At 40.1% G+C, this 15,150-nt stretch overlaps 1 protein-coding gene across 1 annotated transcript in view; it reads right to left on the bottom strand.

The window, feature by feature from the left end:
- Window positions 1-1,080: 1,080 nt before the first annotated feature.
- The window catches only part of CCND2 (cyclin D2), a 69,985-nt gene continuing 55,915 nt past the window's right edge, over window positions 1,081-15,150 (bottom strand). The window contains exon 5 of the mRNA XM_063928474.1: window positions 1,081-7,171. Within this exon, the coding sequence (XP_063784544.1) occupies window positions 7,016-7,171 (156 nt within the window). The 3' untranslated portion in view covers window positions 1,081-7,015. The remainder of the gene's footprint in view (window positions 7,172-15,150) is intronic.

Below are 15,150 nucleotides of genomic sequence, written 5' to 3'. Positions count from 1 at the left end.
GCGCTGACCTTGCCTTCAAAGGCAGTTTGGAACTCGGTAGTGAGTGTTGCAACTGAACTTATGTGATTTTCATGTGCTACAGCACCCTGCTGCCCCTGTTATATCGGCTTATGGATCCTCCTGTATCTAGTTGTTTCCCCTCCACAATAACAGCACTCACTGTTGACTGCAGTAGCTCTAGCAGCGCAGAAATTTGAACTTTTGCTCTAATGTTGGCATCCCAAGATGGTACTCTTCATTGGGGAGACAATCACGAGATCTCTGCGGTCACAATGCCGACCCTGGAATCCCGACAGGCGGTAAAATGCCGCAGCCAGAATACCGGCGCCACAGGCTTTTCTCCCTCTGCGGGTGTCCACGACACTCATAGAGGGAGAATATAACCTGTGGCGAGCACAGCGAAACACCGTGCCCGTAAGGGGCTTGCATACTGGTGGCTGGGATCCCGATGTTGGAATCAGGACAGCCGGGATCCCAGCTGCCGGTAAAACGTATGTATTCCCTTCATTGCAACCCATCCTGTGGCTAAAATCTGACTATGGATAGGCATACATGTATGCTTGATTGCATGTACAAATTAGCAATGGGTGTGGCTGAAATTCCCAAACGCAATAATTAGAACAAACATTCACATGCTTTTGGTCATGTAGTATGTGTGTCTCTCTCCCTCTATAACAAAGGAGATGAAGCTGGTAGAGCCCTTTAAAAAATTTAGTCACCCTAGGTAGGGAACAAAATGTATGTTCTAAATACTTGGCATTCACACACAACATGTATAAATATGGGTGTAAGCTGACCAATAGCTGTGTCAGTGTGCCCCCTCGTTGACATTTTAGAAGAAGCCTAATCTGTAGAAGGAGAGGAAGCAGAGGACTCCTCCGTCCCTGAGAGTGCCTGGCGCATTCCTTCACTGTTAGGTGATGTAATATGAAAGTATTTATCTATCTTCCCTTTTGGGATATCCATCAGACGATCGCTTGAATGCTGCCAAAACCCTTTTGTTGAGATAAGTTCTTTTATTTGCTGAAGTAAGAGGGCCTTTTATAGCAACAAATTGAATAATGGAAGCAAAACGAGTCATTTTAGGTCAAGGTGAATTTATTGCCCAAACAGCATTCTTATTCCCCCAAAACACATTTCATTAATCGATCGTTTTTTTTTTAACTAGTCAATTAACATAAAAAAACGACTTTAACACTGAACAGACAAGACCTTTTCAATATGTAATTGAAAAAAAAACCTACACAATATGAGTCTTATCCACCATATGAAATCTCACGTACTTGCTAAAAATTCATTTTTAACATTATTTAATTTAAGTCTACACTTTCTATCTTTCCCTGACCATATAACTGTCCACACCTTCTTTTTGTATTATCTTAAAGTACATTGTGAGAGAATAACATTGACTTGATATGGCATCACATTTCAATAAAGCAAAAAAAAAAAAAAAAACAACAAATGAGACGATTGTGCAGAGTGATTGAGGTACATGGTGGAAAATCAAAATTCCACTGGCCAATAAAAGGAAGGGGAGACTTGAGGACTGAAAAAAAATAAAAAATAAGCAATTATATTGAAAAAAAATAAAACCGAACTATACAGGGCCAGCAGCAATATCTTTATCACGACATTTGGTTATTTATTTTACCGTAATGAACATGGCCAGAGCTGAATGGTCCTACGCTCAGGGATATGAAGGATGCTTAAAATGTATCTGTCATCCACACACAGTGGAAGCAGCCATTTTGTGCTGTGAACCAGGATGCAAGACAACCTCTACAGAATTTACTTTAATGGGCGTCAGCAGGAGACGGACGTTTATGAGTTTGGGATCCCTTGATTAAAATCTCCGTTGGGGGCATCAACTGCTGAGGTTTCTGGTATGTATTTTTTTTTACAAGTAAATGCAAAAGGATACGGTTGGCTGACACAGGGCAAACGTAGAGATGAACTTTCGCTAGACTTGTTGGGGCGTGTGAATTTCTCCACATACTGCTTTACTGCTCTCCAGGACAAAATGTTCCGCCCATTACAACATGAAGCCAGCTCTCCACCAGCCATCGGACTGCAAAAATCAAGCGCTACCCCAAAACAAACGGCACAAACTGCAAATACTTCGCTTATGGCGAACAACATGTACTTTGGATAACAGTCGCGTTGGGAATTGACTCGACACATTTTCAAAAACTTTCAAAATGGAACAGCAAAGGAGAATACTGTGTACTGAATTGCCCCATCTCATGTCCTATATCTGGGCTGTTTTCTGGGGCCGGCAGCTTAGTTTTTCCTGAAAGTGCATGAATTTTGGTATTACGCCCCCCTCCCCCCAGAGTTATCAATAAATAGCATCATATCCCATGAAGATTTTATCATTTTTTACAGTTTTTTATTTTTAACACCCCCCTTCCATCCAACACATCCCCGACTGCTTTTTTGTGCATAAACTTTGGAATTTCACCCTCCATGAAGAAAATGTGCAGAAAACTTCTCCAACACTAGTAAATAATTTGTTTTTCTTTTGCTCCAAATGAAATGCAATTAGCCTCTTGGAAATATTTATTTTATTCCCCATCAGAAGCAGCAGCACACATTGGCAGTCTTATTTCAGCCCTCAAAACAGCAACAATTCAGGAGGTCAGGCTTTGGCAAACTTTAACGTGTTCCCATTGCCTACAGACAGTGAGGGCTGCCATTTTGTTTTCCAAACAAATATTCATGAAAGTGCAACCTATCAATTCACTTATTCATTTTCAGATAGTGACACGACCTCAGAGTATTGTTTCAGTCCACAAAATGGCTTCACCCCCTGTGTGTAAGTGTGACACGTATGCCTTAACGTAATACTTAAACAAAAAAAAACAAAAAAACATTCCGATATTGAATTTTTTTTTCCCAACTTTTAAATTAAACATGTTTCAACATCTACACAATTACCACATATGACTAGCACATTTATAACTTCCTAAATTAGACTTAGACCGCCCCGAGAACTTTCCAGCTGCTGTTACTGATTGGCAAAAAGTCACTGGAACTTGTAGTTCGTCAACAGCTAGAAAGACACAGGCTCCCTACTTCTGCCCTAAATGCACTTTCTGTTACATCCAATCGTTAAAAGGTCACAAAACTCAAGAAATGTGAGAGAAAATACCTTGTTACATGTCGGCTTCAAGCCAAGACACAAGGTTATCGTGCTGGTGTCATTAACAGAACAAATTAAATTAAGTACAATGTCTCATTCGTGTGAATCATTATCAATCCAGAAAAGTTACACAGTTCACTTATCACTTTAAATCCCAGGTCACTATATCCTAGTTATCACAAAGAGTGCTGTGTAAATTGCCATGACTAGTAAGAAATCATGGTCTCGTCTAGGTACAGTAACCTAAGCGGGAAAAGTGACTTACAAGAGTGATTTGCCCGACATCACATTGTCGCTGAGGCAATTTGCAATGCCTAGAATGTACATGTTAACACCTCTCTAGAGTTCACATAGCGAGATTGGATTCTGGGTCGTCTAGCAGCTGTTTGATAGCTACATACTTCACTTGAGTATGTAACTAAAAGTTTCTTCCAAACCAGAAATGCAAACTGTAAAGTAAGGTCTATTTTTTACATTTTATCGATCATTACTGTAAAAATCTTCTAGCTGACGCTATGCTCACCTAAGCGGTTTGTGAAAATGCCATATACCAATCGGAGCGTGAGATTTTGAATATCTTCATGCTTTTATATACATGGTATGCCATTCCCTTAACTCCTAAAACTAGAATATAAAAGTTGTTTGTTTTTTTACCCCCTAAAAAGGTGCCAATGACAATTTACTGACCTTTTGAGCCCTAAAAATGATGATAAATGAGAAAGAAAAAAAAATAATAGTTCTGGAAAGCATAGGCTGCTTCTCAATCCATTTACAGAGGAAAACCAATAGGGGAGACTTATGCCGCCATTGTATTTAAAGCAGCGCGAGTTGTGATCACGTCAAACCAAACGCCACATATCAAAGTGCCTTTAACTTTCAAATTTGAGATGGGTGGAGCAGGCAGGCACAATAACCTGTTTAACAGTAACACAACTAAAAATGAAATATGCTGTAACATATAGATTAACTTTATTTGCTTAAATTCTTTGAATGATTTTGGTCTTTTTGGTGTGTAAATACCAGTGCTAAAACTGTAGTTTTGGGGTTTGTTTGGTGTTTCTTTGGGGTGGGGGGGGGGGGATGCAGCTATTTTGTCATATCAATATTAATATTACTGAAAATACAGCCCATTCATTAGGTGGGAACTACTCAAATCACTGTAACATGAGGTACAAAGGAACCGGGAATATAAAAATGCCTCATGCCGCCGCTATATCACATGCATGGAGTGAATTGGTAAGCTGTGCTTTGAGGAACATCAGTGTCTGCCTTTGTTTTGTGTAACTGCCTGATAAACGTTAAATTGGCAGCAGGTTAACATATTACCAGTTCTAATTACATAACTTATATGGGTAGGATGGGGTTATTGGGGGAAGGTGGAATTTGGAGTTATGTACAATTGCTAGTCAAGGCAGCACAGTCACACGTTATTACTAGTCATCACAGCATATTTATCTTGTGTGCCCCAAAACTGGAAAACTGCAATCCCCCCTCCCCCACAACTCCACTCTATTATTCTTATAAACTAATAGGGAAATGAGTAGCAAGGTCTCCAGTGCAAGCACAGATCCCTGCTGCATTAGCACCATTGCACTAGGCTCCCAGAGGAAAACTGTAAAAGTGTGAGGTAATGTTATTGAGTGAAAAAAAAAAAAAGGAACCATTTTGTATCCAGTAAACCTGAGGTAAGTATACCACCTTAATAGGGTGTGATCAGCAAAAAAATGTCATTAACACTCTTTTAGTAGGGAAAAAAAAGCTGTACAAAGGCATTTCCAGTAATCAGAATTCCTCTTTTGTCTATTTAACCATCTACTTACTTCAGGATTGGAAATTTTAAGCAGTAAAATAATATATTATAAAAATGTTTATAAAATAGCAGCACACTCAGTGAAACAATACAGCTAAGTACTGTTAATGTGAATAAGAATGAAACAAATCATAGCTCCTTAGCAGCGCAAAAAACAAATAAAAAAAAATATATATATTTACTCACTCCTCATACCAGCACTTGTAGCCAACACATGACAAACCCCATCCTTTAATGGTCTTTCTTTAAACCAATCAAATTTCTTTTTCCGACTAAATTAGCAAACTTTTTTTTTAAGCAACAGCTTTGTCAACTGTGTCATACCATTGTGCATAAAAAAAAAAGATAATAACATTAATAATAATAATAATAACAGAAAAAAATTGCACCAGCATATGGAAAGTAAAATAAAAAAATAAAAAGATGCTGATTTGCTGGAGCAACTACAATAAGGAAGGAGAGAAAAAAAATACAATTCAAGTACATTGGTACACATTTTTTTTTATGCAACAAATTTGTAGGTGTTGACCATTTGTTGCCAGATATTTCATTAAAAATGTCTAAAATAATTAGCTGACCCTGCCGCCCTTGGGAACTAGTAACAAAAGGCAACCAAAATGGCTAACCTCTTTCAAGGTCATCAGAGAACATCAACAATACTTTAGTTTCTTGTGTATCCGGAATGTTGTTAAAGGAATGTCATCTAAGGCAGGTGTCGAAAAATCCAGCAACACCGTAAGATGTATTCGGCAGTGGGGTGCATGGAGGCAGTCTAAAATGACGCGATAGGGTCGGCACAATTTTCATAAACCATCTCATTTATCCCTTAGGAACAATTTTCAAAGTGCTTTTTCGAATGAAATGGTTTACAATGATGCTAGCGGCAGACCAACCATATAAAATACCAGCGGAGTTAGAGAAAAAAGTTTTTTTTTTTTTCCCTCTAAGGGGATATCCACCCAAAATATTATTTCTGTTTTGTAATATCCTTTAGTTAAGAAAAGAATCATGTGGGTTGAATGCCACTTTAAATAACCATTGGATTTAGGCACCTATAGTGGAAAGCGGACTGTAAGGTCAAAATGGTATGGTTTTTGCAACCATGTTTAAAAAAAAAAAAAATTAATAAATAAATTTATTAGCTAAAAAAGTCATTGAAAATTTTAGTTTGATATCCCCTTTTAATCTGTGGAGAGGAGGGTTCCTAATAAAAGGAAGGAGTTCCAATTTCTAGTGAAATGTCAAGGAGTAAATGAGTACCTTCCACTTTTGTTGGGACAAAATACATCTTTTATCCTTTAAATCCAATCCAGTATTGAAGTCCTTGTATTTCACGTGTCCACAGTTGGCTACGTGAGCCCCCCCTCTAAACCAGAACGTTCTCTAAAAAAACAAAAAACACTATGTTGAAAGAAAATGGGAATTTAAAAAACTACACATTAAAAAAACACCTGCCTTAGGCTTGCAAAAATAAAGCATCTTTTTTTTCGGTAGCAGCTACCATAGACAGCAAAAGTAAACAGAACTAAATAGAAGATCCAGAAAGCGCCTCTCTTTAGATAACAATAAGACTAAAAGCGATCCCACGTGATCATTGAGCATCCCGAAAAATGCTTCAATCTTCTATAGGGATCGCTGCTTACTTTGCCCTCTAGAATCCATTAGTCTTTTGCTTTGCAATCTACAAAATGAAAACCACAAATATCGCACTCACGCCCCTTTGACATCTATCAAGAGGTGTAAGCGACTACAATGTAAAAAAAAAAAAGTATATCTAAGTGTCATCCCACAAACGCAGGCTTACAAATATTCTAGCTAGTTTATGCTTATATAAGCACTTAAATTTAACAATATATAATAACAGCAATTATCAAATATATTGTGGGATTCCCTTCTAAAAGGACATCACAGGCACCAAACACTTAATAATTCAGTTTTTTTTTTCCTTTTTTTTTGTATTTAAAATAGTTTTTAAATATTTTTTTTTCTAAGTGGGAGCAGATATAAACGGGTTTGTTCTAAAAATACAGAACAAGGAAAAGACTCTCTTGCTGCAGAACTCCTCACAGGTTGATGTCTCGCACGTCTGTAGGAGTGCTGGCCTGATCCAGTTCGTCGACGGACTTGGCAGAGTTCCTCTGTTGTGCCTGCTGTCTGTTTTGCCGAAGGCTGCTGACCAGCACAGACTCAATCTGTTCTTGACAAGCTTTAAGGCAATCCTGCAAAAACAATAACCATTGTAAATAAATGTCCTGATATACTCGAATAGAATCTAGTGGATTCATTTCTGCAATGCTTTAGGATAAGCCTATGACTCTTCAACCCTACAAAGCCTAGAATGTCCTGTGAAACTTGGAGAGTTGCAGGCTACCCGCATCTGCTTAACAATAGAACCTAATATTTATTTCTGTTACAAGTAAGCGGGGTGAATTTGATAATGGTCTGCAGGTGCTGAGAAATTAACTGCAAGCATAGGACATACTGTAATATACCTTTCTGTACAAAAATACTGAATCTGCGTGTTTTGGCGACAGGGGTGTGGTATGTTAGGTAAATTAGACTTAGGTCGACCACTATTGGTTGACAGTAAGTTGACATGATTTCTAGGTCGTCAGGGACTCTATGTCAACATGAGAAAGGTCGACATGAGTTTTTTTTTACTTTTTTGGTGTCGTTTTCTCCGTTCAGTGACCGGGAACCCCCAATTAGTGCACCGTGTCCCCTTGCATGGATAGTAACCTCGCTCCACTACCGGTTACCGTTCCCAACTGTAGTCCACGTGGATCGTAAAGTATGAAAAAGTAAAAAAAAAAATATTTTTTTTAAACTCATGTTGACCTTTTGTCATGTCGACCTAGAGTCCCTGTCGACCTAGACAGTCAACCTACTTACTGTCAACCTAAAGACCGGATCCCGGTGATAGATCTCTCCTACTGTAACCTTATGCTGCATGTTAAGCCCTTTAACCTCTTCACCGACTATATTTTCCCCCACAAAACCGTTCAGAAATTGTTTTTTTATTTATTATGTATTAAAGTTTAAAAAGTATTTTTAATAATATATAAAAATATTTTATTTAAAAATATACATGGTGTAAACCCCCCCCCCCCCCCAATCCCTTCGTGTACATAGGTCCCCATTATAAAATAACTTCCCACCCCTAAATTGGCAATAGACCACCCCCCTAGTGTTCTTAAATCCTAATAATTTTTGCAACCCCACCCATCCTGTGTCCAATGTTTTTTTCATTATTATTTTACTCCTCCCCGCTCTAGCATCCATTGCTTTAAAGTCCCCCTCCCCCACCCCAGTTGTTATTAATCCCCCGCTTGGAGGTTTCCCCACACCCCCATAGGGAGCCAGAGGAGATCCGTTCTGGATCTCCTAATCAACACAACGGGGACACCGCGACGCATGTGATGCAACCTGGCCAGGTAACATACACGTGGCTCCGGTCACATCACATGCGGCAGTGCCAGGCAAGTGGTTAAACTGTAGGTGTTGAGATGCTCCTTATAACTAACAATGCTTTGCCCTGACTAGGGGTATATTTACTAAAGTGCAGGTTTACAGAAGTGGAGATATTGCCCATAGCAACCAATCAGATTCTACTTATCATTTATCTAGCATCTTTTAGAAGATAAAAGCTGAAACCTGATTGGATGGTATGGGAAACATCTCCATGTCTATAAACCCACACCTTAGTATATATACCGTCAGGAGACAGATTTATACTGAACTGTGCTTATTCAAAATTACAATCAATAAGGCAACTGTATATGGATTTATATTAACCACTTCCAACTTATAGCACTTATATAATGAGTGTTTGGACAGAAGTAAAATAAAATGTATATCATTTGTCAGTTTTAGGGATACGTTTGGGGGCAGGGTCCCTGGGTTGGTGTAGTCTAGCTGGTTAGGGTCATCACATTGTAATACAGGTTGAGTCTCCCTTATCCAAAATGCTTGGGACCAGAGGTATTTTGGATATGGGATTTTTCCATATTTTGGAATAATTGCATACCATAATGAGATATCATGGTGATGGGACCTAAATCTAAGCACAGAATGCATTTATGTCACATATACACCTTATACACACAGCCTGAAGGTCATTTTAGCCAATATTTTTTTATAACTTTGTGCATTAAACAAAGTGTGTCTACATTCACACAATTCATTTATGTTTCATATACACCTTATACACACAGCCTGAAGGTCATTTAATACAATATTTTAATAACTTTGTGTATTAAACAAAGTTTGTGTACATTAAGCTATCAGAAAACAAAGGTTTCAATATCTCACTCTCACTCAAAAAAGTCTGTATTTCGGAATATTTGGATATGGGATACTCAACCTGTACTTCATCTTGCACCTTTTTAGCACCTAATTCATTTTCTAGCAATGTACAACATTTGAACATTGTAATTATTACCTCTCACCTATGTAACACTCTCAACACATAGCTGCTGCTTCTTACTGAACACCTATTATCACTTTAACCTCTTATTAATGTAATTCCTTGGGGATGTTGGCCTCTGATGACTTGGGAGGAAGGGTCCTGTGCCTGGACTTGAACCATAGTGTGAGGGACCACCCACGGTTGGTGGATGTGGATGTGCGCACCCCTTTTAAGGTTCACAAATCTTGATTAACCAACCCTGGCATTCCCAACCTCAGTCCTCAAGGCACAGTAACAGTCCAGGTTTTAGTGATATCCATGCTTAAGCACAGGTGACTTTATTAGTACCTTAGTTATCTTGATTTAACCATCTATGCTGAAGCCTAGATATCCCTAAAACCTGGAGATGGGATGTTGCCCATAGCAACCAATCAGATTAAATATATTATCTTCTAGAAGATGCTAGATAAATGAGAAGTAGAATCTGAATGGTTGCTATGGGCAACATCCCATCTTAAACAGAACTCCCATCTTAGTTAATGTACCCCCCAGTGTGCATTGAGGACCAAGGTTGGGAATGCCTGATCTAAAATAGTAAAAGTTGGGAGGTATGCAATGACTATTACACAATATGTTTCCTTTAATCTCAACTCATTTAATACAATAGTTTTCATAACTTTTATTCTCCAGTATATTCTACTACTTTACTATTGTTTAAAATATAAAAAAAATACAAATGCCGTCCTATATTACCATTAAAATGATATTAGAGCAGGTAGGTGGACATAAGGGTAAACCTGTTCCTGTACAGACATGTTAATACTGCATGCGATAGATTATCTTCCTATAAAAAAAAAAATTGCTTTTTTACACAACAGGTGTATTTTAGTTTCTGAAACTTCCCAAAAACAGAAAAGTGGAGGTATTGACTACAGCAACCAATCAGATCCAGTTATTTTATACATTGATTGCTAGAACGTGTTTGGTTGTTATGGGCAATATTTCCATTTTTCTATTTAAGAAGTTTTAGGGGTATATTCAATTAGGGTCTGATCCATTCCGACATGCATTTGTCGGAATGGATCCGATAACCCCTATTCAATCTCATCTCAATTCGACTTTAAAAAAGTCGAATTGAGATGAGGGACCCAGAGGAGGAGAGGGGGGAGACCAGCGGGGACAGCCGCGGGCAGACTGAGGAGAGCAGCGCTGCAGGAGGATGTCAACCAGCCGCCAGACCTCACAGCAGTGTCCACCCGGCTCCAGCAAGCGTGACCTCACTTGCTGGAGCCGGGTGGACGCTGCCGTGAGCGGCGCGGCTGTGAGACATCCTGCTGCAGCGCTGTGCTGTAGTGCTGCTCTCCCCTGTATGCCGCAGCTGTCCCCCGTCTCCTCGCGGCCCCCCCCCCCTCTCCTCCTGTCGGACTGAGATGGTCGGAAACGGGGTCAAATCCTGTTGAACTTGGCCCTGTTTCACTCAAAAGTACGTGAATCGGCAGCTATACTGCCGATTCACGTACTATACGACAAGTCGAATTCCACGACTTGTCGGATAAAAACTGCAGGGATTGAATAGGTCGAATCACGATTCTACCTTAAAAAGCTGAAAACTGCCGTCTTTTCGACAGATGGCAGTTTTCAACCCTAATTGAATATACCCCTTAGTAAATCTATAATGTCTGATCTGAAAACACTTATCTATCTATGTGGAGTGCTGGCTTTGCTGGGCACGTGCTATGACTACTGTGGGAATATCTGAATTGGTAGAAATTCCCAGGTGCAATGATGTTTTACCATAGCCAACTCCTATTCCATTTTCATATTTGGGACAGAATACGGTTATATCTAGTTTTGCACATGTCCTTCTGGATATAAGAACTTCTCTTATATGTTCTAAACTCAGGGATGTGACCGCACGGATTTCTATAGTCACACTGGCAGTATAAACTATACTTTTATCGCTACTATTCTTAGTTGGCCAATATATCATTCTTGAAGTGTTGTACAGATTTCAAACTATATTTAATGCAGCTGTTAATCAGTTCCATTTATTTTACATATTCCTGGATTAATAATAAATTGAATTTGGGCCATTTAAATCCACCTGCACTCAAACATCTAAAGCAAATAATCAGTTCATTTAAGATAAATTAGCCTGCTTAGGAAGTAAAATCCAACAATAGAGCATAATCCACCCTGCGTTCAGTTATTGCTGATCCGAACACTAGGGATTAGGTATTGTGCGCCTGACAAAATGCTTGATAATCAATTGAGACTCCGCATAAGCAGACTCTTCCTGCAGAGTGCCCTCCTAAGGAACAGACACTTAGTTCAAGCACAATCACATTATACCTTGTGTCCACCGTGTTCAGCTCTCGCTTGTTTTATGTTACATTTTACGGCTTGTTCGCCTCACTCCATGAAACAAGACTCACCTTACCTGCCTTTGCCAACTGTCTCTTATTTTGTAATTATTTTTTTTCTGTCTTTTGACTGAACAATAAGACGAAATTGTTTTTCAAATTTGGTCCCTTAGACGTGCAGAAAAATCTGCAATCTGCCACCCACCCCAATACCTAACTCTGTTGGTTCCAGCAGGGCCTGCAAGGCATTGTGCTGCTTGGCCCTGGATAGCCCTGGTCCTCAAAGGGTTAAGCATCTGACATGTTTTGCATCAACTTTCATGGTACAAGATAAATGGGATTCCAGAGATTCTTCAGCATTATTTGCAACTAGAATGGATCTTGTGAACTAGCGTGGGAACGGACCTGTGTGCTGCGCTCGCCAGACTGCTAGTTTAACAAAGATTAGGAACCAAGGGGATGGAAAACTCAGAAACCTGGTGGTTTCTTGTGTCTCTATGTAAGAGCCGGCTTCTCATATGTGTGTGCTCACATGAACCTGCTTATGATAAATGCATGCTTAGAGTCATGTATAGCAGTTCTTGTGAATGACCAGATTGGTAATGTAGTCATTATACACTTCGTTCATTAATTCTGATTAAAAATAAATAGAACTGAAATAAAATGGCGTGACCCATTGTTTCCGTGGTGAAGAGAAACTAACTTTGAAGTTTTCCATTAGGAATTTCCTTTTGAGAAGACAGGAAATCATCATCATCATGAGCTGTACAAGGAGTAAAATGTCTACAGCCTGCTGCCAATTTTTTAATGGCCGATCACCAGGGGTGGTCATTGGCAGTCAGCATGATCAGTCCTGTAGGGTCTCTGGTTAGATGGTTGGGAAGTGAGTAGGCGCTGGTCATTTGCTGGATGCCAAACTTTTAATTTAAACCACACACATTAATCGGAGTGATTAGCTCCATCCATGAGCTGTACTGTAGCACACAGCACCCGTGGCTCATACCGTAAATGCCATTCCCGACTGACTCATTTCCTTGTCACATGCCAGTGGTTTTTCTGACATGCTTTATGTGGTTGTGGTATGATCTTCATTTTTAAGCCAAAAACACCCATGTGTTGGTTGTAGAACATTCTCACACTCCAGACACTATGTAAAGTCCTGCAGACTATTGATATCATTTCCCCTTAAATAACCACTAAACATCTACATTCTATATTTTTATAAATGAACAATGAGTAAAGTACATTGCTCCCAGTTAGCCAGGCATTCCACTTTAGCTTTAAAGTATCATCTTCCTATTTTCTTACAGACATTATTTATGACAGTGTTGTAATATAATCTGGAACATACATAAAAAGTGAGAGTGCAGTAATTACAGCTGCTGTGACATCACTGAAACTATGATATGCCTGGAGCACCATCGGCTGCATGCACAGGCAAAGGAAAGTACCATGGTGCACCAAGTTACGGGACTGTCACAGTTCAACACAAGCAAAAGAAAAGTACCACGGTGTACCCAGTTACCGGTCTGCCACAGTTCAACCACAATTCAACACGGCACTTACATTGTTGTAAAGCCATGTGCGAGCAGTTTCAGCCTCTGAACGGCTCTCTGAAGTAAAGGGAATCGGGTCTGCAGGTGCTAGAGTGCCCCCAATATTTGTGTTGACACTAACCATGTCTATGCATGGCATATGAGAAGGGGCTTCTGTATCATATTAAAAAAGTTGGCACCTATTCCCAGCAGAGTCCTATATTATGTACTGACAGGAAATCTGGTGTGCACAGCAAAAATAAGTCCCCCCCCTCCTTCACCTCTAACACCAACTCATACAAAATACTGTAATTTCTTGTAAACTACAAGCAGTTCAGAAAACACTGTATACATTCATCATACACACCCAAAGGATGCTGGAAAACACCAACAAAACACATCTGTCCTGTTTGCCACAGACATGAAGGACACAATTGGCTGTACTACTCTTATGGTAATCACGTGGGTCTATTCAATATTTCTCTTACATTCCCAATAGTATATTTTTAGACCTTGATCTTGTACTAAGCTGGCCAGGGATATGTGTATGTGTGTGTGTGTGTGGTTATAGCATTAAAAGTGGGTGGGCCTCATTGTATTCAAGCTGTACAACCTCTTGGCTGGCCTAGCCGCGTCTGCAGCGTTCTGTCTTCCTCCATGGCAGACAAGAGGGTTAAACTAAGTGCATGGGAAATGCTACCAGGCTTCAATATCCTGTTCTAAGATGACAAGGAAACCATGCGGCAGGAATGTGATTTGCTTTCTCCTGACATTCTCAAATTACGGCTAAGTGCTCCATTATTTCACCGTATCGCAGAGGCTCTGAAGTGCTAACAGCATTCACTGTTTTTTTCTCCAGTTTATTACGCTCATCATCACTGCTCGGATTCAACAAATTCACTGCCAAGTCTAATTTCTTTTATATAAAGAGGAATCCAACTTTCTGATACAGCTGAAGGTTTGCGGCACAGAAATGGCTTTCACATGCACCCTTCACCTGCATATAGTTGTGGGCGGTACCATAATCACTCATTTCCCAGGGAGCCGGTGACAGCACTGAGGCACTGTGATATAGCTGGTTCATTAGGAGGTTATATGAGCTGAGTGTTGTTCACCTACAGATGGTCATATAGGTGATACGTTACCGTTAATGAAAATACTTATCAGGCCCCCAATTATCAAGCCTTGGAGAGTGAAAAATAGCACGGAACCAGCCAATCAGCTCCTAACTGCCATGTTATAGGGGGTCATTCTGACCCGATCGCACGCTGCAGTTTTTCGCAGCCGTGCGATCAGGTCCGGAATGCGCATGCGCGGCGACGGGTAACACCGGGCAGCAAATGTTCTAACGAAGATTTCGATCGCAGCGGTGATTGCAAGGTGACTGACAGCAGGAAGGCGTTCCGGGGTGGCAACTGACCGTTTTCTGGGAGTGGAGAGGAAAACGCAGGCGTGTCCAGGCGTTTGCAGGGCGGGTGTCTGACGCCAATTCCGGAACCTGACAGGCTGAAGTGATCGCAGTGGCTGAGTAAGTTCAGAGCTACTCAGAAACTGCACAAAATGTTTTTGTACAACTCCCCTGCACAAGCTTCACACACTTGCACAGCTAAAATATATTCCCCCATAGGCGGCGACTATCTGATCGCACGGGCTGCAAAAAGTTGTAGCGTGCGATCAACTCGGAATGACCCCCATAGACTGTTGCCCTTATTTATCAATGAGTGATAAATTACACTGAGTGATAAATTGCACCAGCCAATCCGCTCCTAGCTGTCATTTTTCAAACACAGTCTGTAACATGGCAGGTAGGAGCTGATTGGCTGGTGCAATTTATCACTCACAGTGAAATTTATCACTCATTGATAAATAAGGGCATGTGTTTGAAAAATAAC

The sequence above is a fragment of the Pseudophryne corroboree genome, chromosome 6 (assembly GCF_028390025.1).
Source record: "Pseudophryne corroboree isolate aPseCor3 chromosome 6, aPseCor3.hap2, whole genome shotgun sequence".
In the NCBI taxonomy this organism is placed as follows: domain Eukaryota; kingdom Metazoa; phylum Chordata; class Amphibia; order Anura; family Myobatrachidae; genus Pseudophryne; species Pseudophryne corroboree.
This window is presented reverse-complemented; position numbering and strand designations above follow the sequence as displayed.